General features: G+C 39.0%; 2 protein-coding genes across 2 annotated transcripts; both read right to left on the bottom strand.

Annotated features, from left to right (window-relative positions):
• Nucleotides 1-236: 236 nt before the first annotated feature.
• Nucleotides 237-7,258, bottom strand: LOC131243577 (glutelin type-D 1-like). The gene is made up of 3 exons (XM_058243036.1): nucleotides 7,027-7,258; nucleotides 2,000-2,723; nucleotides 237-503 (listed from the first exon to the last, which is right to left on the bottom strand). The coding sequence occupies exons 1-3, from the start codon at nucleotides 7,220-7,222 to the stop codon at nucleotides 350-352; spliced, it is 1,074 nt and encodes a 357-aa protein (XP_058099019.1). The 5' UTR covers nucleotides 7,223-7,258; the 3' UTR covers nucleotides 237-349.
• Nucleotides 7,259-10,130: 2,872 nt separating this feature from the next.
• LOC131243578 (small nuclear ribonucleoprotein SmD3b-like) lies at nucleotides 10,131-17,738 on the bottom strand. The gene is made up of 5 exons (XM_058243037.1): nucleotides 17,457-17,738; nucleotides 11,818-11,870; nucleotides 11,481-11,547; nucleotides 11,338-11,394; nucleotides 10,131-10,351 (listed from the first exon to the last, which is right to left on the bottom strand). Exons 1-5 carry the CDS (start codon nucleotides 17,613-17,615, stop codon nucleotides 10,286-10,288), a joined length of 402 nt encoding a protein of 133 aa, XP_058099020.1. The 5' UTR covers nucleotides 17,616-17,738; the 3' UTR covers nucleotides 10,131-10,285.
• Nucleotides 17,739-25,811: the final 8,073 nt, after the last annotated feature.

Raw genomic sequence — 25,811 nt, forward strand, 5'->3', positions numbered from 1 at the left:
GCTCGAGCAAGCTCGAACTCGGTTCGAAATTTTTTCGAGCTCAAAAAATCAGCTCGACTCGGCTTGAACTCAGTTTCAAACCAAGTCGAATCGAGCTTTTTCGAGTCGAGTCAAGTCAAGCGAGTTACCGAGCTAACTCTGCTCGTGTACAGCCCTACATATGGCACATATAGCACATGTGAAGTGTTTGAAGATGGATGGTCGTACACATGAATATTATCTAGTAATGGATGAAATTAGATAAAACCAAAGTCTACTTTTATTCAAAGAAATATTATACTAATAATACCAACCAAAGTCTGCTAAAAAAAACCCAAATAGAAAGGAGAGAGTCTTGTCTTTCAAATTTTCATTTGGGTGGAGCGAAGAAGATTTCATCTGTGGTTCTCTTAGACCTGAAAAGCTTCTCTAAATCAGGAGAGACATTGAAAGAAGCTTCAAGCACTTGAGGAGACAGAGCCTTCCACACAGAAGTCTTTCCTGCCAGATGACTGAAGACAGGGCTGCAACCATAACACATGAGAAATACAATAGAGCTTAGTACATTTATCAATGGACCATGGGCCAACACAAGATGTGGATACCTCCATCCACCATTGGTCTGATGATCCAATCAACAGTGTGGAGTATGGACCACATAAAGATGGGCCCCAAATGAATCGATGGCACCCTCAGCTAAACTTCACATAAGTGAGGCCCACCAGCTTGTACTTACAACTATCATATAATCGTTGAGGTCGGATCTATTACAGACGTTTCTAGTGTCAGCTTAAGATATAAATCCACATGTGGGGACTACTGTGGTGTTTTAATGGCCTCCAATCTGTCTATCATGTGAAAATCCTCCTATTATCCTTGGATCCCGAAACTCAGGTTGACCCAAAACTCAGGTGGACCTCACCACGTAAAATCATGTGGTGGCCCAATGGAATGGCCTGATTTTTTACGTTTCCATTCATCCCCATTGGATGCATATTCCGAATGGATAAGACGGCATATAAAAAACACGGTGGGCCCACATACCATATGGAAGTTTTTAATTGTGTGCGTCAAATCCTAACTATTCCCTATGGTGTAGCCCAACTATTTCTTGGATTAGCTCAATTTTGGGAACCCAAGGTCAAGATTAGGAGAAGAAAATGATAGACGAATTGGAAATCTTTAAAATATCATGATGGGTGCTCTCAAAGGGTCAGATTTGGATCGATCTGGCACAAGTATGAAAATCCATAGTTGGATTTAGATTCAGATTCGGATGTGACTCGGTTCAAAAGGTGATATCCATATTCGACCCACTCATAAATATTTAAATCCATTTCCGATCCAAAAATCCATATAGCCATCAAATTCGGGTCAGATTTGGGTCTGAATCCACCACATCACAAATTTAAAAAATATATCAAATAATATATTTAATTTAGCAACCAAATGGTACAATTTAAATATTTTCAATTTGAATCAAGTAGGAGTATTGAAGTCTGAAGAACAAAAGTCAAATAGCCACACAGAACTCACTACAGTGAAAGTCGAAAAGATTAATAGCTTGAAGCACCTAATAGTGGGGGATCCAATCAGATCTCACCACTAAATCTAGATCCAACCCAAATATAATTCAAGTGGTCGACTGAGTGAAAGATATCTCGTTTCAACACTGAGGTCTAGGTATCGATTCCCTGGTGGGGGTGGCTAATAGTGATGTGTGAACTGACAGTGGGTGTACTAACAAGCTAACCAAATAAAAAATAAAAAATCCAAATATAATTCGGATTTCTTTTTGTAAACCCGAATCCAATCCATTTAATTAATTAGACCTATTTTAATATCCAATTTTAAGTTATACGAGTTCAGAGCGAATTAGATTTGACCTACTCCATTGAGAGTCCTAGGTCCCACAAGTCAATCTATACATTAATCCTATCTTTAAAATGTTTGTATTAGATTATATGGCCTAATAATCATTCATCTTAAGCATAAAACAAACTTCAAAAGAAGAACTTACTTGGGCGTGGTGATAATGGAGAACCAAGCCATACCATCACCATCAGCAATCTTCGACACGACGAAGAACCGCGGCACGATGAACAAACACCCAGCCTCGATCCGAGTCTCCAAAACACGTCGACCATCGATCCCAACGACCTGAACTCGACCGCTTCCCTTCACAATATAAGTCACTTGGAACGCCGAATCACTTGAGAAACCAGGCGAACACATCGAATTACCATCAATCCTAACTAAATCAGCCCCAAGACCGACTTCGCCGACCAACGGAAGATTCTGGCTCGTTAAAACAACGACTCGCCCACCATTTGGAATGTCCACATCCAAAGGAGCTTCTAAACAGTTCAAGACCAGACCATTGCGGTCCTCTTTCGATGGTTCGGGTAGGTTAAGGCCTTCTTTGAGCTTGATAATGCCATTGCTGGTTTGGCTTTTTACAAGCTTTTGAACTTGTTCTTCGTTCAAGTCCCATGCACGGCCTACGAACTCGGAGGTGAACCCGGTGAATAACCCGTTTGACCCGGTGAGTTGGAAATTGGTGAACTCACCGAGTCGGTGAGCCGTTGAGGTATCACCTAAGAAGAGTATGATGAGTTGGGTGTCGCTGGTGTTGTACCACCAGGTTATGACACCGAAGGGGAGGGCCAGAGCATCACCTGTCTTGATTGGGACCACCTTTTCTTTTGTGGCCTCAGGTAGGACGATCCCAGCCTTTCCATTTCCTGAAAAATGAACAACCAACGGGTTAGATTTGTTTACTGTGGTGTGGACTGTCAGTGGGAGTCTGGGAGCCAGGAATGGTCTATAAATCTTGATTTTTACACGAGCTATGTGGAGACCAGCATGTTGTATATGTGACATCCACTCCGTCTATCAGGAGAGTGGGCTTATTTTCACCGTACATCCAAAATATTAGATCAATAGGAAATTCAGATGGGCCACTGATGGGAATGGTGTAAAATTATGCCTAAAACCTATAAATTCATGTGGTATGGATCACCTAAGTTTTGGATCAAGAAGATTTATGTACTTTGCCTTCATCCTGTTGATTAAGAGCTGATTCATTACGGCTGGATGAAATGTAGATATACAGTGATGGACTAGCATACCAACCTATAGTTGACATCCCATCCACTTCGTTCCCTATCTTTTGTGGCCCACCTTAGTTTCGGATTGGGATGATATTTAGCATTGACACCTAGAATCAAGTGATGCACCTTATGGACGGAGTGGATGCCACGAAGACAATAATGTAGGCCTGTAGAAAGGAGTTTTATTGTAGCACGCACAAGTAATATAGGTGTTGTAGAGGATTTCGTGTATATGTAAAATCCACACCATCTATCAGGTTCTATCCTCGATCTTAGACCCTGAGGCCAAAAATCAGCTAGATCCAATCCTTAAGTAGGCCACACCACATGTAACAATGAGAATGGGATGGTAACCATAGGCTTTTATGTGGTGGGACAACACTATCTTTCATCAAACTCAGGTTTTACTCACCGGTATGAATAGAAGATTCAAAAATCAACCTCCTAGAAAACTCATACCACACCACTTCGCTTGAAGTAAGTTGTTTTGTGAGCAATTTTACATTGTTTCCAATAGTATTAGAGCTGGGCATGAGACGACTCAACTCACCTAACTTGACTCGTCTGACACATTCAAACTCGACTCGACCGGAATAGGTGAGTCGGTCTAAATCGAATAGGCTTTGCCCAATCCAAATTCAAACCGAGTCGAGTTCAAGTTACCCAATAACTCGATCCTACTTGACCCGAAACTTGATCCAGTTAAACTCGACTCAATCTGAAACCGACTCAACTTGAATTTGAATATATATAAAATAAAAAATCTAAAGTTTTAAGTATATCTAACCCCGTATGTCCACCCGATGTCGAACCCAATCCCAAACCCTCTCTCTCCCTCCCTCATCCTCATCTTCTTCCCAAGCCCGGCAACCACAACTTGAACTGACTTGGTACTTTTGATCGGGTCCAACTCGGTCTGGATTAGTCCGGGCCAAACCTAGATTTGGATCGGTTCAAGCATGCTGGACTCCGTTCCGGTCAAGTCAAGTTTGGGTTAGGCCTATTTCAAAACCGGATTGAGTTGGGTGATCCCTAACTCGGTCCAACTCAACTCCATGTCCAGCTCTAGATGGTATAGACCACATGAGTTTTTAATCTATGTTGTTAATGGGCCAGGCCTTCAGGCTGGGCCTAATCAAAATTCTAATTTTTAGGCCCAAGCCCAGCCCATTGACACCCCTACTAGATGGACCAGTGGATTTTATAAAGACAACTTGGTTGACTACACCAAATTTGGGTGTTTTATGCACTTGGTAAAACAAGTGTAGTAGAATTTTAAGGACTTTGCCAGCTTGGACCAATTCATTCAACCTTAGGTTGAGTCACACCAAATTTGGATAAGTGAGACCGAGATGCACCTTATCTCGACCATGGAGTTATCTACGTTGTTGCTCTATTGCACTGGCTCATGTTAGGATGTGATCTCTAAAATCAAGCAGATCCAAACCTCAAGTAGGCTACATACATTGTTTTCAGACTTTGTCTCCGTTGGGTGTGACTCAGATGAGTTGAGTCAAACTCAGTAGACGCTGGCCCGGTTTGACACCACAAATCAAGGTTCTGAGCAGATGGCTCAGACTCACCCGTTCGAGTCTAATCCGACCCAGTCAAACACGTCCTCTCCTCTCTTAATCTCTCTTCTTTGATCTCTATTAGAAAATTTTGTAGGGCCTACCGTTATGTCATGAGCAGAAAAATGAGGCAAATTCAAAACTAAAATGAGCCCCAACATAGAAAATAGTGGGGACGGAACCATCTACCACCAAAAACCTTCTCAGGGCCAACCTGTGATGTTTACATGCAATCCAACCCGTTCAGTGCCATTGTTTCTTAATCTTGCAGTTTGGATGGACTGGATAGCCCCTTTGACTTGACTAGGGGTGTCAAAGGGCAGGCCCAAGCTCTGTCCAAGCCCAGCCCGAAGGCCTGTAGGTGAGATCTGTTCCGACCATTAGATGTATAATCCTGCATTAGACTCATAGGAAAAAGAAAAAAACGGCCTTACCCATGATTAAGGTGGGTCATATTAAGAGGCAGTTTGATTTTTTATTCCATTGGAAAATAGGTAATAATTACTTCCCTGAGCAGTTCCCCCACCCGTACCCGTACCAATGCGCAAGTTGGCTGCTAGCTTTTCAGCAAGGAAAGGTACAAAATAAACGTGGGGCTGACTATGATGTATGTGGCTTATCCACACCGTCCATCCCTTATGCTAGTTTATTTTAAGGCATGAGCCTAAAAATCAGGCAGAACCAAAGCTCCAGTGGACCACACCACAAGAAATATTTGAAATTGGATGTTTCCAATATAAAAATTTGTGTGGTCCTCAAAAGTTTTCGTTGAAGCTGATATTTGTGTTTACCCCCTATCAATGTTTTTATGACTTCATAAACAAGTTAGATGATAAATAAACATCAATGTGAGCCCAATGAACAAAATAACTCTCAACGTTGGACATTTAAGGCCATTGTTTCCTGTGGTATGGGCCACTTAAGCATTGGATCTGTCTTAATTTTAGACTGGCTCTAAAATCTTTTAATAAAACAGATGGACGGTGCGGATATGTCATACACATCACAGTGGAGTCCACAAATTTAAGTCAGTTTTTTTGACCAATTTTCAAGATGAAAATAGGCTTGATATTTCAATCAGAGTTAAAAGGTAAGGAATTTTCCTGATAAAGACATCCACTCTTGATATTCATAGGGCCCACCATAATGGTTATATAAAATTCAATTCAATTATTAGATACCACACTAAAGCTTAAAGCATGGTGCACAAGAATCGACTACATACATTATTCAGGTGGGTCCTATAATGGAAAAGCAGTATCCCTTGTCAGTCTTTTAAACTGCCTATTCCATTAGAAATATCTCATTTTTGTTCCTTATGCCCAGTGGTAAGGGTAGATTTGGAATAAGTGGTAACCTTTTTCAAGGTTCTCTGCTGCCCATTTATTAGCACTAATGGCGGGATCAGACCTACAACTGACCCATTAAATTAATGGGTGGGAAATTTTTGACCCTGGAACCCACAACCGAGGGTTAGATCTGGGTCCATAATTCTTAAATGGGTGGGGACGAGCGCGGATTGGCTACTCCCCCTGCCACCAGCCAATGGCTAGTGGTCGGTGCTCTGTGGGCCCCACCATGATGTTTGTGTCTCATCCATGCCGTCCATCTATTTTTCTAGATCATTTTATGGTATGCAAAAAATGAGGTATATCCCAATCTCAAGTGGACCACATTACAGGAAACGGTGTTGAATGAACGTCGACCATTAAAAATTTTTGGGGGGACAAAAGTATTGGATCAAGATGATCTTTGTTTTTTCATCTGGGTCTTTATGACCTAATCAACAGATTGGATGTCAAAGAAACAGTACAGTGGACCTTAGGAGGATTTAAATGATGGATATCCAATCACTATTGTTTTCCTGTGGTGTGGTCCACCTGAGATTTATATCCCTGTCATTTTTCGGATAAAGCCCTAAAATGATCTTTAAATATGGATTAACGGAATGGATGAAACACAAACATCATTATGGGGCCCACAGAGCACCGACCATCAGCCACAGGGCTGGTGTCAGGGGGAGTAGCCAATCCGTTTCCGGTGGGGACGGCCTTCCTCAATCTGACCCATTAGCATTTAGCACCCCTATTAATCGCAAATGATGCTTAGATTCGGACTCGGATCATCTTCCATGTGTAATCCACTCCATTGATCGGGTACGCCGCCCAATGTCAGGCCCTTGAGACCAAAATCAGCCCTATCCATAACTCAGGTGGGCCACACAACAGGGGGAAAAAAATGGTGACAGAGGGTAAGTGTATATTTTATGGGGCCCACCGTAGATTTTGTAATCCATTATTAGGTGGGCCACACCTACGTGTCTAATGAGGGATGAACGGACGCTCCAAAAATCTTTGAATTACCTTGTAAGACATAAGCGACCTTGGCTGAATCAGCGTAGGAAGGAAGCGCCAGACCACGCTTCTCCAACGCAAGCTTAGCAGCTCCGATTTTGGCCTCTGCAAGCATCGGCAGATCCGAACTGGCCCACGAATAGTAGGACCCTCCATCACCACCGTAGGATTTCTTGGCCTGCTTTGGGCTAAGATCAATATCCATGGCTAAAAGGTTTTTCAAGAAAATGTCAGTGCAAACCCTGCTAATGGAGGTATTTATAGGAAAGAGACTTCCTCTCCTGGCTACTCGTAGTCATACCGATAGCGTGCTACAACTAACAGAGAACCATATGGGGGGATTCACATGAGATCAACACCGTTCATCAGCTGGTCCTCCATGTTTTAACCATGTATTCTAAAATTCAGTCCAATTAAAGGCTTAAGGGATCTACACCATAGGAAATAGTGGAAATCATGCTCAAAATATCCCAGATAAGTCTTGGAACGTCATCCATTCATCCTAGTGAATAACATTAGATTAGTGGATTGGATGGAATAAACACACCAAGGTGGACCCACACAATCAATTTGGAAGATTTTAATGGTGGAAGTTCACATCTCAAAATGTTCGCCATAGTGTAGCCCACCTGAGTTGTTAATTGAATTGATATTCAGGATCCACTACAAACATAGGGTGACGCACCTGATGGACGGTGTGGATCTCATGAAATCCAAGTCAGAAAATAGTCACGCCTCCACATGATTGCTCGTGGTCACGCAAGCGTTTTCGTCGCAGGAAGAAGGAGAGTACCACCTGGAGGTGACGTGGGTCCCACATGGAAGTTGTAGATAATAACGGCAGATAGATATCAGGAGTCTTGTTATTATTAGTAAAATCTTTTACTACGGGGAGGCGGATTTCCCGAAACCCTTTCGCACGAAGTTCCTACGCGTGTGCTAGGTGTTATGCTAGTAGGGCCCACCGTAATGTTTTTTAAGAAATCCAACATGTCCATTTTAACAGATAACTTTAGGGCTTGAGCCCAAAAATGAAGTGTATCCAAATCTCAAGTGGACCTCACCATGGGAAACAGTGTGAATTGAAATTCTATCGCTGAAAGTTTCCTGGGGCCATAGAAGTTTTGGATCCAGATTTTATTTGTGTTTTACCTTCATCCATGTCTGTGTGATCTTATGAACAGGTTGGATGACAAATAAACATCACTGTGGGCCCTAAAAAGGTTACAACGGTGAGAGTCATTATTCCCACTGTTTCTGTGGTGTGGTCCACTTGAGATTTCCTCATATTTAAATTTTATATTCAACCAATAAAATGAGCTGTAAAAACAGATGGACGGCTTGGATAATCCACATACATTCACAATAGGCTCAACTGAGTTTACTCAGTACGATAGAAGCGGACTGAGTTACGAAGACCTCTCTGTTGAAACGAGGTATCTTTCCCTCAGTCGGATCAGTGTATGATTTCATATATAACTTGAAGAGAATATTGAAGAATATTAAACCACTTGCATACTTTACCTAGTTGAATAAGTATTGTGCCCAACACGTGCAAAGCATAATACCCAACTCATATGCAAAGCATAATATAATATACTTGGATTCGATCTTGCACGTGTACCAAGTATGGCATGTACACCACACAAGCTATCTTGCACGTGTACCATGACAGCAGTATGGCATGTACACCACATAAGATTTATTGCACACGTGCGTCTCCGCTTAGAAATCTCTTTATTTATTTTTGTTTTTTTCACCGTGGGTCTTCCGGTTTCCATCTCCTTTCCCAAAATAAGCACAAATAGGTCCTTTCACGCTCATTAGGAGGTTGTTGCCCGCCCGAGACATCATTTCAAAATTCTTTTTGATAGGCGAGGACCTGGAACTGGATTGCCTCGAGATCTAAGCTGTGGGCCCACTTTGATGCATGTGTTATATCAAACGTCCATCAATTTCGTCAACTCATTTTAAGACATCAACCCAAACATGAGGCAAATCCAAAAGTGAATTGGACCGCACAACACAAAACAATGGGGATGAAAACACCCGCCATTGAAGATGACTCTAACCTAGAAGAAAGGATAGCGCAAACAGAAGCCTAACCCTAAACTTCGGTGGTTCAGTACTCTTGAGCTCCAGATCTACCTCATGTTTAGGCTCATGTCCTAAAATGAGCTGGCAAAACTGATGAACGGAGTGGATACAAGGCCCCATAAAGCTTAGGCTGTAGGAATCCTCCACAGCCCCCGGCTACACAAAATCGGCATTCGTACATATCATTATTTATGCTGGGCTTGGCGCCATCAATGGGCCAGGCCTGGCAAAATCAAAATTGAATAGGCCCAGCCCAAACACTTCCAAATCCGGGCCAGCTGGGTTACAACATGGAACCTCCCAATGTTACCCAGAGCTACCAAGCTTGAACCAGATCTTATACCATGTCTGAAACACTACCGTCTCAAAATTCAAATAGCCTATTGGAGTAACAAGCATCAAACTTCTTTGCTTCTTCATGCTTTGCAGTTTTTCTCACAAATAGGCAACAGCAGTATTGCTTTCCTGTTTGGTCTAAATGGTATGGAATTGCATTATATGGAATTAACACCATTATTCCACAATAATTGCATGTCTGGAAATACCATAGTATTTTGACCATCCAATCCCGATGCTTGTTTGGGATCAAATTCTTTTTCTAGGAAAAACATTGTTTTAAGCAAAATCTACTATTGATGGACCTAATCAACTGACTAGATTCACAACTGATATCAATCACTTGTATACATATGCCACTGGAATGTCACATGTAAAGGGCGCATCTGGGTGGACAGCATAGATAAAACACGTGCATCGATGTGGGGCCCGCAGATGTAGTAAGTTTCAAAATACACCAAAAATCCCACATGAGACAAAGTGGGATTCCATCCCACCTAATCCCAATCCTTCCAGTCATCTCCAAATGCCAGATGGAATTTGCATAGGACCAAATGCAATTCCATCCCACATAAGCCAACAGGCTAGGCCTTTTAAGTGACACATAAACAGGCCCATCAACTTGGCCATTTAAGGGCTAAATCAGAAAGGTCATTAAAGTATGGAAGCAAGGTAGGAAATACTACAACCAAAATTAAGAGGACCATCTATTAAAACAGACACCATCGGCCGCACTACACCCATCTGTCTCATTCTAAATATCCTTGTTAAAATAGATGCGACACTAAGATGAGCAAAATTCCATGACATCAAAGGACAAAACAACTGCATTACACTACCTCCTAACGGGAGGAACAACACCCCTCCCGGGAGGAGCACCACCACGACCAGCAGCTTGAGCCTGCATACAGAAACGATATGAATAATCAAATCTTATTATTATTTTTTGGACAGAGAATAATCAAATCTTAATTGCACCATGCATCAATTAAAAAAAAAAAAAGCATAGTACATGTTCTATCATATGCCATGTTCATCACCAAGCACAAACATCTACTGCCACTAAAATGCATAGGCGCACGAACCAGCCCATCTTCTAAAGGCAATCTATATTGAAAGATATGACCAGCCAGTGTTGATTTAAAAGACTCAATGCAGTATTTAGATCACATTTTAAATTATGTGTATGGGTATGTAGCATTCATGAACAAACATAATGTATGAGAACTGCAAATAAGTAGAGTCAACCTCTTCCTCATAAAGTTACTGTTTACCACGACCAGATCCCAGCCAAACCATATCCGTAAGGTGACTAGACTCAAAAGGTTTGACTGAGAATTGGCTCTGGGCCTCTGGCTCCAGTTTGTAGTTGACTCTATGTCATCATAGCTGTCACTAGTATGCTCTCAGGCTTACCATAGATTTCCCAAGTCGGCCACATTACTGGTTGATTATACAGCAGTGGCATGATCACCAATTTGGTGGTCCACAATACACTCGTGTTCGATCATGGATCCCCAATACAATATAAAGAAAAATGATATACCTAAACATTCATTAAAAAAATGCAGGTGGAAGGACAAAAAACAAAAGTGTAATCATTCAACTCAACTCACTTCACAAAACAACATACATAAAGGATGAGTTTTAGCAAAAAGTTCAGCGACTTGACCGAAACTGTCTTGTAAGAAGGATTCTAAGTACGACGTCAACACATCTAATATGATTTTTTTTTTCCTTGTTTTCTTTTGAAGAACAATGAGATTTTATTTTAAGAGAAGAAAACAGCCCAAGCAGGTCACATGAGATTATTTTTTTCAAGACATCTCATATAATGGAAAGGATTCAGTAAGAAATTGCACCCAAATAGTGGTAACAAGAACTTACCCTGGCTCGCATGGCAACAGCACGGCCACGGCCAACACCAAGAGCTGAGCCCTTACCCTTCAAGAAGCAAAGATGGACATAATAAATCAGAAGAGAGCCTTAGGATTCAACATGAGAGAAAAATAACAAAACGTATGACATACCTTGATTCTTGCATCTAGGCGCTTGAACATTGGAGCATTTTTCAGCATGTCCGGTATGACCATAAACCTGATGTAAGTGTTGTATCAGGGGTACAAATATATGGAGGTTCATCATATTTTAGAAAAAAAAAAAAAGACAGAAGAAAGAAAACAATTAATCTTTTTTGATGAATGAAACGATTTTAATAAATAAATAAACAACAACCACGAAGGGCCAGCAAAACAAAGCCCCAGAAAAAAAAAAACAAAAACTGCAGTAAGGAAAAAGAAAACAATAGTCACTAATGCTTTGTAACATGCATTCTCTTTTCTCAGATACCACAAATAATTGGCATACCTGACTTTGCTACCTCGGATGAAAACATGCTCAAGCTGTGAAACCTTCCCATCCTATATTATAGACACAAATCAAAAGCTTCAGTTCACATTTCAACTTGTAAATGAACACCAAAATAGGCAAAACTATATAAGCAGTGATTAACTAGTAACCCATCAGCTTTAGCTAACAAGTTTGACATGAAACATTGTCCATCGGGCAAGGGGTTGCATTCATTATCTAACAAGAACACTCCATTTTTTTTTCTAAAATCTATTGAATAACAATCCAAGATACAATGCAAGAGCCCAAAATCCAGAAGTGAGGTGACCCCCTCATCACCTCAGTCCTCGCACATCTCACTGCAGCACAAAACACAGCAAAAAACTCAAAAAACACATGAAAAGAAAAACCGACCAACTATCCAAATACAATTGAGTCCCAGTACCTATGCAGCAACTCTAACAGTATACCAGAGTTCTATGCAGCAACTCTAACAGTGTACCAGAGAGCTCTGGCAGCACCAAAGCCCAATCAATAAGATGAACAAGGCAGTTCTCCATTTGAGTGAGGGAAAGGGACCACTTTGTCTTCGAAGAATCGGGCATTCCTTTTCCCCCACTTTCCCCAGAAAATAGAAAAATGAAACATTTTCTAAATAAGGTTTCCCCCCGCATGAGGGATGTCGTCAGGCCACCAGGAAATGGCATAAAAAAATATTTTGTCAAGTCACCCACCGAACACCAAACAATGTGAAAAAGTGGTTTCAAATTTCTCTTGCTACTTGACAATGGAAGGGTAAGTTCTCCACGGTTTCCACGTCATTCCTGCACAAGAAACACATCTTCAGCAATACCATCTTCCTTTTCTTCAAAATCAGATTATCCCCACAATCTAGCACCGAATCTTGTTTCCTCAACAGCCATCCTACTTTGCCCAAGATGGTCTGCATATTCCACAATCATGCTAATACTTTTCCACACCTTTAAACCAACCAGTGTTTGAGACGCCGCCTCTCTCCATAATGCTTCCGATTCCTCCCCAAACATCCACTGCCACTTCTCTACGAAAGACCAATTTTTCTCCCTAATTCTTCCCAAGCTGAGACCACCTGCCTTCTTGGGTTTTTGTACCATCCCACTTAACAGGGTGGAATTTATTGCCCTCTTCTCTGCCTTCCCAAAGAAAATTCCTTTGAAGTTTTTCAAACTTTTTGCAACCACCATTGGCATTTTGGAGAGGAAGTAAACCAAAAGGTTAGAAAAAGCAGCTTTAATGAGGGTTATCAAACTTATGCCCTAACTTCATGAATCCGAAAAATATGTGAACAGGATTCATGTAGCCAACCCCGATTAATTGGTATAAGGCTTAAATAATGACGATGATGATGATGAAAGATAGGTAGAATTTTTTTCACTTGGCCAGCCTCTTTCTATCTTTTCACCACAGGAGCTTAAAAGGACGTCGCATTCTCATTTCCCCAAATAGGAAACTCAAGATACTTCATCAGGAGACTATCAACCTTGCAACCCAACACCTCCTTAAAGGGATCCATCCTTTAACCATCAATAGCCACCACAGCCACTTTGCTCTTCCTCGACTTGAACCTAAGGCCCAGGACCTCTTCAAAGCATCACAACACATGTTTTACAATTCCTAATTACCTCCTCGATGCCTCGCACAATATGAGTGTGTTATAAACAAATTGAAGGTTGGAAATCATGACAGCCAGTCCGCCAATCTCTAAACCACGGCACTTACCAAACCCAAGGATGAAGCCTTCTACAAGAGCATCCTCAACCCTAGTGATTTAAATACAACCAAATATATAGGCAAATACTATCGGTATTGTACTCCGGCGATACAACATCGGGGGGAGGTTGTCAAACTCTCCCATGTCGCTAAAGGCATTGCAATGTTTCAACGATACTTTGAATATATCATGGTATAAACGTCCCGAATATTGTCGATACATGCAACATGTATCAATGATACAAAGAAGACAACGTCCCTCTGAAATTTATTTTTTAATCAGAGAAAAAACACTAAACATCCATTTTTTTTCTCATTTTTTTATTAGAATCCTAAGAGGACTTTGGCCTGTCCTTTTGAGCTGGTTGGAGAAAAGAAAGAGGATTTTGGTGGGCAAATCGAGATCAAAGAGCAAGGATAGGCTGGAATCCAATCGGTGAGCTTTTTATAATTGAAAGTGTTTTTTTCTTATTTCAATGGTTTAAAATCAGTGGAACCAAGTTACTAATCCATGATTTTGCATGTTTTGCATGCTCAATCATGGATTTTTATCTCCAATTTTCGATTTCGGGGAAAATAAAAAAGAATTTGGGAAAAGTCAGAATCCCTCGATGTCATCCAAACTTGCGATTAGAGAGTAGAAAAATTGTGTAAGAGTGCTTGTAGGATGATCTACAAATTGATGGGATTTTTTGTTATGTTTGGGGAAAATTTTATTTTAAAATTTAAAAATATCACAAAAATAAATAATTAATTAATATTTTTAAAATTACACTGACCAACCAAAATTGGTTCCTAATATAATTGTGTATTCATGTGTATGGCACGCTGATCTTAATACCAGCCACTCTTTTATTTATTTTAAAAATAGATTTAATTTTTATAAAAATTTGACAAAAAATAATTTGGAAATATATTTTTTAACGCATGGATTATGTTAGTATAGGTATATTTTTACTTTTTATTTTGCTTTTGAATGTACTGGTTGTGTTTTCATACGTGTCGTTATGATTTATAAATGATATGAACTCATATTAGATATATTTCTATTACTTATGTCAGACAGTACATAATTTAGGACCCTCTACAAAGGAAACTCAAGTGTACTTGTTTTTTTGGTTTTATCTTTTGAGTTATGAGTGTGTAACATACCCTAAAGTTTCATTGAAATTTTTTATTAATTTCCTAATGCTTCCCCAAAAAGAGATACATGTGATATTTCCCATGCGGTACCAATATGTTTCCGTATCTCAAGGGCATGATACATGCATTGATACCGATATTTAAATCACTGCTCAACCCTTCTGCAACAATAGTGAAGAGGGGAGGGGAAAGCAAATCTCCACAGTGAAGGCCTTAAGAACTAGAGAAGAAATGCATGGGAGACTAATTGCTCAAAATGGAAAAGGATGTCATACTTATACGCTCCTTCATCCATCTTAACCACATAGCCAAAGCCCATCATTGGGAAAGAGTATAACACAATCTCCCAATCAACACGGTCGTCGGTCGTAGACTAGGCATTCTCCATGTCCACTTGGCACAACGACCCCACCACTCCTTGAATCAAAAGTTTCATTACCCACAAGGATGTCATCTAAGATCGGAAATGGGGATATAATTGAACCAATCACCTCTCTAAGTCTTAGGGCGAGGGTTTTAGCTAAGATCTTATAGACACCCCCGACAAACTATTTGATCTAAAGTCTTTTAAGGTCACTCAAATTCTCAATTGTGGGGGGTCACACAAATTCTCAATCGTGGGGACTCTCTCTCTCTCTCTCTCTCTCTCTCTCTCTCTCTCTCTCATGTAACAGCTACTCCTTAGCTCATTGAAACTAAAAGTGGACTCCCCCACTCTCTCAACTTAGACTTTATGAATTGCCATTTCTTCAAGATTCTATAAACAGCCCACTTCCCTGCATTCTTCCCACCCAGTGTTTTCGGTAGCCCCTGTAGCATAGCTAAAAAGCTATGCAACGTATACAAGTAGCATACGCTACAGAGCATATAGAGTATGCAACATACGGCATAGCGTAGGTAGCATATGCTACCTGAAATCTCTTTTTTTTCTCTTTTTAAAATTTTCTTCTATTACACCTATTTTAAATGGTGGTAACTCATCTCCATCACACATGGCACTAAATTAGATTAATCCGGACCATCCAAATTGTGGTCTATATCGTGGATAGAGCACTTGTGGTCCATATTGTGAATTTGTGATGTTTCAATAAATTGAAAAAGAGGTCATACTTAGAGATTCTAAAGGCAAAGAGACCGAGAGGTTTTGCATGGAAATATGTGGTTGACAATCCAGATTCACAATCAAGAACTCATAGAAATTATGCATTTAGTAAATTTTATCATATTTTTATAAAATTTTAATTTAAAAATATTAAATATCATGTAACTTATGTTATACGCTATGTAGCTTATGCTACATGCCATAGAGGACCAAAAGCTATCCTATACACTACACATTATTTAAAACATTGATCCCACCAAATAGCGACCATAACCATAGCCTTCTTGTTTCACCACCAACTCTGGAAGCAAGAAGGAATAGGGTCATGGTTTATCCCTACCCATTGAAGGCAAATGGAGGCAAATAGGGACGTGAGTCATGACCGACGCCAATCTAGTTAGCACAAAATGAATTACCCCAAGAAGTGGGCATCCCAATCCACCAAAATAAAACATCTATCAAGTTTACCCGTTACTAGTCTATCTTGATTGTTAGACAGGTAAAGAGCCCTACACAAAGCAGCATGTCCACAAGATTATTGTCGTCAATAAATAACTTCCTCATTAGTGTTGTGATTACACATTCCCCCATATTCTCATAACCAAATCAGATTTTTTTTCTTAACTGTTATCTAACATCCATGTCAGACACATCATATATAAACATCAACACTTCCATTTGGTAAAATCTCAAGTTATTGTTTCTTGTATTTTAGTATTACTAACTTGTTATCAAATCATCGTCAACACACTTTATGAATCCTCTTCAGCAAATCTGTATCATATCTGGAACTCCCATGATTGATAAGCGAAAGGTTAAAAAACCGGTTACCTACCTAATATGAACCTTCCTCCTTTACCTAGGCTGGGAACAGGGTGGTGCATTGCTGCCAAAAAAGCCTCCCATAGTTTTCTTTATCGTCCATTTCAAGGATCTTGTTTGAATGGCTAAGATTTTTCCATTGGTATGTGCTCCTAGGCTATGCATCTAAGGGGACGTGGATTGCCTGCAAAAGTGTTTCGCAGGAGAAGTCCACCCCATCAATCCTTTTGCCCGATCATGTTAGGGTGTGAACCCAAGGATGACGCAGATCCAAAACTCAAGTGGGCTGCACAACAGGAAAAAGTAAGTAAATGCTTACAGTTGAGCATGAGGTCCACTGTGATGTTTATATGCCATCCACACTGTTCATAAGGTCATTCCTACTGGGATGAACTGAAAACACAAGTATTTAGCCTGATACAAAACTCTTGTGGCCCCACAAATGTTTCAACCGTGGTCGTTCAATACTCACTGTTTCCGGTCGTGCAGCCCACTTGATTTTTGGATCTGCCTCATTTTCCGGGCTCGTGTCCTGACATTATCTGGCAAAACGGATGGACGGGTGGATTTCTCACAAACATCACGGTGGCTCCACTTGGCTTCTAAGTGCAGGAACTTCCTGCGAAAGGGTTTAGCAGGCAATCGGCGTCCCATCCAATGTTGGATCAGACACTGGGGTGGTGCAATTGATAATCACATGTGATTCATCCAAAGTAGATACTGGTGAAGTATCAACTGTGACACTAGGGCCGAGCATTCTACCACTTTCAGGAATTAAGATATTTCTAGGGTTTTGAGGATAATGGAATTGAAATGCTGAAAAGAGAAGAAAAAAGGAGACCTTGGAGGTGTAGGTAATGGATTCGAGCTGGCAATTCCAGTTATCTTCGCATTCGACCATACTGCCTCTGTAAAGCTCCCCGCTCTTCAGCTCCACTGTTACTATGTGCCCTGCTGCCTCATGCAGCAGCTTCACCGGAATTCCTAAGCTCCTGCTCATGATCCCTCTCTGTCTCTCTAATACCCTGGCTTTCTCTGGTTTCTCTGCGCTAAAACCCTAGCTTTTCTCTCTCCCTCTCTCTCTCTCTCTGGATTCTCTGTTCTAAAACCCTAGCTTTTATGGCCAGTGGCAGGAAAATGTCTTCTCCCCTCTCTTTATTGGACTGGCTCTGTAGGATTCCGGGCGCGACTGCGTACTACCCCACCACGACCTAACTAGAGACGGACGGTCCGGGCAGGGGTTCCGTTGGGCCCACCTTGATGCGTTTGTTTTATCCACGCCGTTCATCCATTTTTAAAGGTCATTTTAAGGGATTATCGGAAAAAGGAATCATATCTAAGTCTTGAGTCGACCACGCGACAAGAAGCAGTGGCGATGATGACTCCCACCGTTGAAACATTCCTAGGCCTACCGTGATGTTTATTTGCCATCAAACCTGTTCACAGGGCCAGATACATATGGATGAAGCAAAAACGTAAATATCAGCTTGATCCAAAACTCCTGTAACCCATGTGAGTTTTACAACAGTAGTCATTCCATCCGACCGTCCGTCTCTAGCCAGGTCCTGGTGGGACTAGTACCCAATCCGCCCAAGGAAGCGACTCAAGCGGGTTTTGAGAACCAATCGTAGCCCAACCGTGGGGCCACCTTTATGTATGCGTTATATATCTACTACGTTCATCCATTTTTTCAACTCATTTTAATACCTGAGCTCAAAAATAAAAACATACACAATTTTCAGGTGGACCACGATACAAGAAATAGTGATTATTGAACACCCACCGTTAACAACTTCCTAACCCACTATAATATTTATTTTGTATGGTCACGTAAATGTGAACGAATAGAGGGAAAATACAAATAGCAGTTTGATCCAAAACTTTTGTGACCCAGGAAACATCTTTAATAGTCATTCACTGCAGTGTGGTTCACCTGAGATTTATATCTGCTTCATTTTTTGGGCTCACGGGCAAAATGAGTTTGTCTATACAAACTCCGTTCTTTCATGTGTACACAACTTAGGCATGTGTGAGAAAGCCAATGACGTCCATCAAATGGGGCCCACTGTTGATTTTTCTTTGCATGAAATTGATGATCATCTCGTCACCAGGTGGGTCATGTGGGGACCGAAAAATGGATGGCTTACATTTTTGGACCTCGGCCAGGAAATTGCATCCTGATATCCAACAATGGAGCCCATGCAACAATAAGCTATGTGGGGCACGATGATGTGTGTGTCACATCCACTCCGTTCTTAACTTGCTCTATATCATGTTACATGTTCTGGGATGTGAGTCGAATACTCCAGTGGCCCATGCTACAGGAATATTGGGGAGATGGACGCCTATCATTGAAACCTTGTGGGCCACCACTTTTGGATCATATTGATATTTAGTTTTCTATTCATTCAGGTGGGCTCGCCTTACGAACAGGTAGGATGGAATATAAAAATCCAGTGGGGTCTGTCCCATCCCCACTTTTATGTACTGTGGCTCACTCAAGTTTTGAACTCGTCCAAGTGGGTCTACTGGACTTTTTGTTGAATGGCTGCTATAAAACTCATGTCCCTAGACAGCTCACATGTGCCAATATTGCCATCTCAGACCCAGTAGTACTGCACAAAAATCAGGCCAGTCCACTCAATCGATTGTTATGTGACATTAGGGAAGAAATGGACCACCAATATTCAAATTCAAATGTGGGCCATCAGACCGTTTGCCGTAGCACGGTGGTCCCACTTGATGAGCGTTTCGTATCAAGGAGTTGTCTTGATAGTGTGAGCACCTGTGTTTCAATAATTTCAAGCTCTAATTCAACAAATTGCAGCAATGGTTTGGCGAACAGCAGTGTTGCGGCTAACAATGGTCTTCCTTCTGCTTCCAATGCTATGGGACCGGTCTAGACTTTCTGTTTGTTATGAGCAGAAGTTTTTCATTTCTTGCAATGTGATTGGGCCACATCTTGTGTCTGATACAACAATGCTAACAACCATGTGATGACATGGACCAATCATATTGTAATAAAACAGAAAATTCATGTTTGTGCCAAGCAAATGATCCAAATTCCTATTATGTGGGCCCAACTTTGATGTGGAGGATTCATCATATGGGGCCCGCCTTCGATATGGGTCGTTCATCATGTGAGCCTACCTTTGAGAGATTGTAAAGAGAAGAGAAGAGGATAAGATGGAAATTACTGGAAAATTTCAAGGAGAAACTTATTCAAAATTTTATTTAAAACAATGTCTACGCGATTGAGGCAAATAAGCTTAGTTTCAAAAAAAAAAACCCCTCCCAGCTTATAAGATCGAAACTTATTTGCTACTTTCTAATCCAATAAACACGTTGATTTAATTTTTACCAAACAGTTTAAAAACTTTTTTAAAAAAAGAAATAAGATAACAAGTTCTTATTTGCAGAGATGCTCCCATTATTCTTTAGGCTTCCTTCCTATTTTCCAAATAAGAGTATTTTTAGAAAATCATTGAAAATTTCCCATTAAAGGTTGTTAAAAAGATAAGTTCAAAGTTGGATTCCAACATGACCACCATAATTGAAGGTTATTTGCTAACATAACTGCTTGCAACATTTTGTATCTTTTTAATTCTTTTATCAAAGGGTTTTTATCTCTTAATCAACATCGGCACTTAATTGCATAAAAACGGGTTGTTGAATGTATTTCTTTGCTAAAGATGAGTCTGTTACCAAACAATTTAGTCTTTTATGAAGCATTTTTGTAACTTACTGGATTTTTGTTATTTTGAATTTTGAAAAACCATTGAAAATTTCGATATAACTAACTTACATTGTCACTTACTGACCCTTGACGTTGAAGGTGAACCTATATGTGTGTGGTACTAGTAAATAACCGCACAAATCAGATTAATCAACCGTAAGAAGCCAACGAATCCAACCAATTACTTAAAAACCGAATTTAACCACGTAATTTGCTCACACGTAGCCCAAATATAATCGACCTATCGCTAACTAATCGAGACAGCCACAGTTAAATAAAGACCTACTAAAATCCAATATAACTAGTAGTTGAACCTTAATTAACAAACCAAACTGAACTAGTTATCCTTTTAGCCTAATAACGAATACAGGCTCAAATATAACTAGTGGTCAGACTTTGCTTTTATTTTAGTTTTGTGCATGTACATGTTAAAGTCCCCGATCAGTCATGCTTCATGCGTAAACTTTGTTGTATGTTCGTTGTGGCTTGTATAATTCTCATTTTGAGCAATCACCACTATTGGAATTATATTTTTAACTTTTAGTCCTATATTTATGGATTTTCGTTATCTCTATCTCGCTTTAAATCTGTTAAGTTAAATTGCGATACTCTTATTATTTATGTGTGGAATAAATGTGAATCTAAATGAGAAAACATATGTATTTTATTAAGTTAACACCTAAGAACTCGGGACCGAAGCCCATGTACTCAAGTGTCGATTTTTGGGGCGTTACACATTTTTTTTTTGAATCATGATATTTTCTAAAAAAAAATGTCCATGTCTTTACTGAAAATTCTTCATTTCACGAGTTAAAATATATGGCATATAAGAGTGTTGATTTATATAATTAATTTTTTTTCTTTCCATTTTAATCATTCTACCTATTGCAAGATATAAGTAATAGAATTATCATAAAATTTAGGTATATGGTTGTCAATAGCTTGTTACATTATTCACGTAATGCCTAATATATAATAGAGTTAATTATTGAAAAGCTCGAAAGGGAAGAGGCAACTTTGCAGTAGGATCTCTATTCAACAGATAAGAATTTTGTAGAATACTATAATGTGGGTGAATACTCTCTCTCTCTCTCTCTCTCTCCATGCATTATGCAGTTATTCTTAGCAATTTGTTGCAATTTAATGTATAATTCTAGCATCACCAACTGAAGAGTTCATTATTTCTTATGCCATGTCCTTTGATATCCTTTTATTTTGCATGGTCCTTGAGCAATTTCTTGGGGTACTTATTAAACTTGCAAAGGATTTGAAGCTCCAACATCAACATCAATGCGTAAATTACTACATGTCTATCGGTTATAATGTTGTAAAGATAAGAATTGAGTGTTAACATTGAAACATGTATCTAAATAGTATGTATTGAATATGAATGGAGATGTTGTATATGTGATCATATTTTGTGTAAAAGTATTTATAATCTTTTATATTTTCTTTATGAACAGGATGATCTAAAAAAAAAAAAAACTTAGCTGTGCATAAGGTGCGAGACAATGAATTTCAATTCGAGGTTTGTCCCTATTATTATATTTCAACTGTATTTGGATGTTGCTTTTGCTAATAATACTATTTAGGGTTAAACCCTTATTGTAGTTTATTTTGATTGTGCAAGGGTTGTTGATCGAGTGTCTTTAATCCTAGTGCAGAGAAGCCCTGTCTCGGTTCGACTTATGTCACTTTCAGTTTAACCAAAAAGGGTGAATTTTCGAATTACACGATGTCTACTTTAATTTGCATATTTTTCAGTTCGACCGATGTGTGTAAGTTGGTTCCTACAAGTCCCACCGACGAAACATGTAAGTGTGGGTTTTATTTCATAATTTTGTACGGGAGGGTATAAATACCCTCTTAATTGCGATTAAAGTTAGGCAGAATGTAGAACCAACAAGGTTTTAGAATATAACAAGAATACTCAAGGTTTTTGAGGAAATGCTAGGATTTTTACTGTAAGTTGTTCCATCTCTAGTAACTTTCTTATAGTTATAGTGAAATGATCGTCACTTTGTACAGTGGTTTTTTCCCGTAAGGATTTTCCACGTAAAAATCACATGTGTTCTATGTGTTTACTTGGATTTTTCATTCTCTATTGCTTATTTGATTTATATATAAGGTTTTTTCTACGTGCCGATAAGTGGTATCGAATATTCTTAATCCCAACAAGTAGTATTAGAGCATACGTTAGGGTATCAGTTTGAATATGGAAATATGGCATCGAGGGGATCAAATGTAAAAATTGAGACAGAGAAGTTCACAGGTAAAAACGACTTTAAACTATGGAGGTTGAAGATGAAAGTTCTCGTAATCCAACAATGGTTGCAACATACAGTCATTGGGAAAGTGCATCATCCGGAATTTATGGATAAAGGGGATTGGGATGAACTTGATCAGATAGCGCTTAGCACAATCCAACTATTCATGGTCTATGAAATTATTTATAATGTCATCGATGAGACGATAACCTTCGGCTTATAGTCGAAGTTGGAGAGCATATGCATGACGAAGCCGCTTACTAATCACCTATATTTGAAGAAACAATTTTATATTTTGAAGATTGTGAAATGGTCAGATCTCTCTTAGCACGTTAACATTTTTAATAAGCTGGTTTCCAAGTTGACAAGCATGGATGTAAAGATCGGTAAATAGGATAAAATTGTAATGCCCCGAGTTTTCAGGACCTAAGTATATGACTTGTTTTCCAAAAACCCGAGTGTTAACCTTTAGAAAGCCAAATTCAGGTGTGTATGTGTGTGTATAATTTTTTTTTCCTTTCAGAGTTAGCAGTCTAGTGAAATATTGACAAGGCAGACATAAAGGAAATCTTTGCATTGCATTCATAATATATGAGCGACTGCCCATGATGACTTATATAAACTAATGTCTCCAAATTAACAAATACAAGAATTACGTAATTTACACAAGAAAGATAGCAAAAGGCATATAAATTTAAGCCGCAAGATTGCGCTGCTCCTCTTGGCAAATACAGCCATGCATCCTTGGCGATTGTACTTTACTCCTCATCAAGTCCGAACATGCATATCATATAGGTCACCTGCTCTACCTGTACGATTATATATTTGATGGATGAGTGGCCAGCTCAGTGTGAATTTTCCTCAAGATTACACGTTGTCGCCTTGGATAAGTATAACATGAAAACAACAAGGCATATAAAACATAACAAAATACAGTCTTATTATATTCATAGATGCGTGAATGCATCATCGACCTGGGGATGCTCATCCAGTCAGCAGTTGGGCTCATCACCCATGTAAAGGCTGGCCATTAGCGAAGCACATCACGTGCGTACATCACGTATCGCATAATGATCAACCATCGTACATCACGTACATAAATCGATAGTTGATGGTCTGACAGCTACCGAAATGATACCCCAATAACCCAGAGGGCACGTGCTACAACATCTATAAATATCCACCCGTCATCGCTAATATGTCATGTATGCATGATTAGCAAAACAATTATTAGTCCAGTTACAATCAACCAGTTTAATAAAACTCAAGGTCACTATGGGGGCTCGTCACCCAGCATAGGCCGACAGCTTGGGCATAGTGTCTCATTCCACAATCCCCGGCTCATGAGTCTACCCCCTTAGGGTGTTGATAGAACTCATTAACACGTAGTCAATCAACTCTCAATGTATGGGAAGCTACCATCGCATATTGAGTGAGAATGAATGTCAAAGATACTAAATACATCGATTAAAATGAGTCGGTATGTATGCCTTGAATACGAACAAGCAGCAGTGATAAAAACATCGAATGGTTCATCCCACATTTAAGTAGGTGGAATCACCTCATAGATGGTAAATCCCATGAATAATTTACCACTAACATAACCACCATATGGAGGGTCTATTTCTTGCACAATTAATCTCATTACACCCTAAGTATGAACTCTCTTTCTCAGATAGAGATTTCCCTCCTTGATTAGAGAGATTTTATTCATATGTGTCTTGCAAACAGTACAATAGAATGTGAGAATGACATAAAGATTAAGTAACGAACCATATTAAATAACTACGGTATCATTCAAATAATTCAAGTAAAACTTAAGTACACGTGCATATATAATTCAAGAGTCCCTTAATAAATTAAGTTCTAGCATTTGTATTAGATATTTATGATCATGGATTGTCGATTTTCAAACATATGTTCGGGTAAGCTAATCAAATGATTAATCAAACTCCAAGATGTCATTTATAGCTAATGTAAAAGTTATCATTGATCTAATTTAGAGATGGAAAGCTCAAGGGGAAAAGTCATCACCTTATACTTTGAATCGTCAACTGATGTTGCTAAGAAGCGTGTGCACCCTTAGAACTGAATCCTACCATGGATTGTGAAGTTGTACATGATATCGGATTTTTCAAGGTATTTATGGTCAAGATTAATATAACCTAAGATTTGAATTACTTGTTTTTAGGGTTTTGATGTAGAACTTAGGGTTTTCATCATAGGGTTTAGTTCTAAGCTTAGATTTTAGGATTTGAACTCTAATTACTATTATTATCATTATTTTTGTATCATGAATGAAATAATGGTCATAATAGAAGTATTAAACAATCAATATTAATAATGATGATTCACAAGTTCATATTTAAATATACCGACATTATCTATTAGTCTTATAATGACTAATAATCTCTTAAATAATGCAAGTAATAATAATAATTTTTTTACTAACAATAATATAATAAGGACCAATGCTAATAATCATATTAATAAGAATTATACTAATCACATAAGGAAAATGATAATATTTTCTAATGATAATAGTCATAACTATCAATAATGAATCTAGTCATGATAATAGATACTATGAGATACTATGAATTATGAAATTCTACAATTAGATCCAGACCTGACACAATATCTATGTTTAGAGTATTGACCTATAGTTTAGACCACTCAGGTCTAGAATTTTATCCCAGAGTTTAGGTCTAGGGTAGATTTTATGCAATTAATTTCAGTGCTAATTTAATAATTATAAAATATTTATTAATGTTAGTGTTATAGCTAATATTAGTTAATAATCATTATGATGACACCAATTAGTACAATCCACGATCAATAACAAATATTTAAGAATGATAGATAAAATACTACGATTTAATAATTGAAATTTATTTGTAATAACTAGTTTTAGCATAAATAACCTACTAACGACTAATCATTGGTAATATTAATAATCCTAATCATAACACTGGTAATAATGATAACAGTGCATCGAAATAAGTCTAAAATAGGGAGAACATGTTGACTCACCTTTGTCAACTCGGCTCGACTCGATGAATAAATTTAGCACAACCGAGTGTGATAGTTTTAACCTGACAAGAAGATAGAGTCAGATTTCTTAGAGCTAACAACACAAGCTAGCTACTACTAAGATGGGAATTGATTTGCTGAGTCAACTCAGCTCGCAACA

Source organism: Magnolia sinica, chromosome 4 (genome assembly GCF_029962835.1).
Source record: "Magnolia sinica isolate HGM2019 chromosome 4, MsV1, whole genome shotgun sequence".
NCBI lineage: Eukaryota > Viridiplantae > Streptophyta > Magnoliopsida > Magnoliales > Magnoliaceae > Magnolia > Magnolia sinica.

Coding starts and splice junctions, on each gene's coding strand:
- LOC131243577 (XM_058243036.1), bottom strand. CDS start 7,222: ATGGATATTGATCTTAGCCCAAAGCAGGCCAAGAAATCCTACGGTGGT. Junction 2,724..7,026: donor GGTCGCTTATGTCTTACAAG/GTAATTCAAAGA, acceptor TTCATTTTTCAG/GAAATGGAAAGGCTGGGATC. Junction 504..1,999: donor TCCATTATCACCACGCCCAA/GTAAGTTCTTCT, acceptor TTATGGTTGCAG/CCCTGTCTTCAGTCATCTGG.
- LOC131243578 (XM_058243037.1), bottom strand. CDS start 17,615: ATGAGCAGGAGCTTAGGAATTCCGGTGAAGCTGCTGCATGAGGCAGCA. Junction 11,871..17,456: donor CCATTACCTACACCTCCAAG/GTCTCCTTTTTT, acceptor TCTATAATATAG/GATGGGAAGGTTTCACAGCT. Junction 11,395..11,480: donor GCCTAGATGCAAGAATCAAG/GTATGTCATACG, acceptor TGCTTCTTGAAG/GGTAAGGGCTCAGCTCTTGG.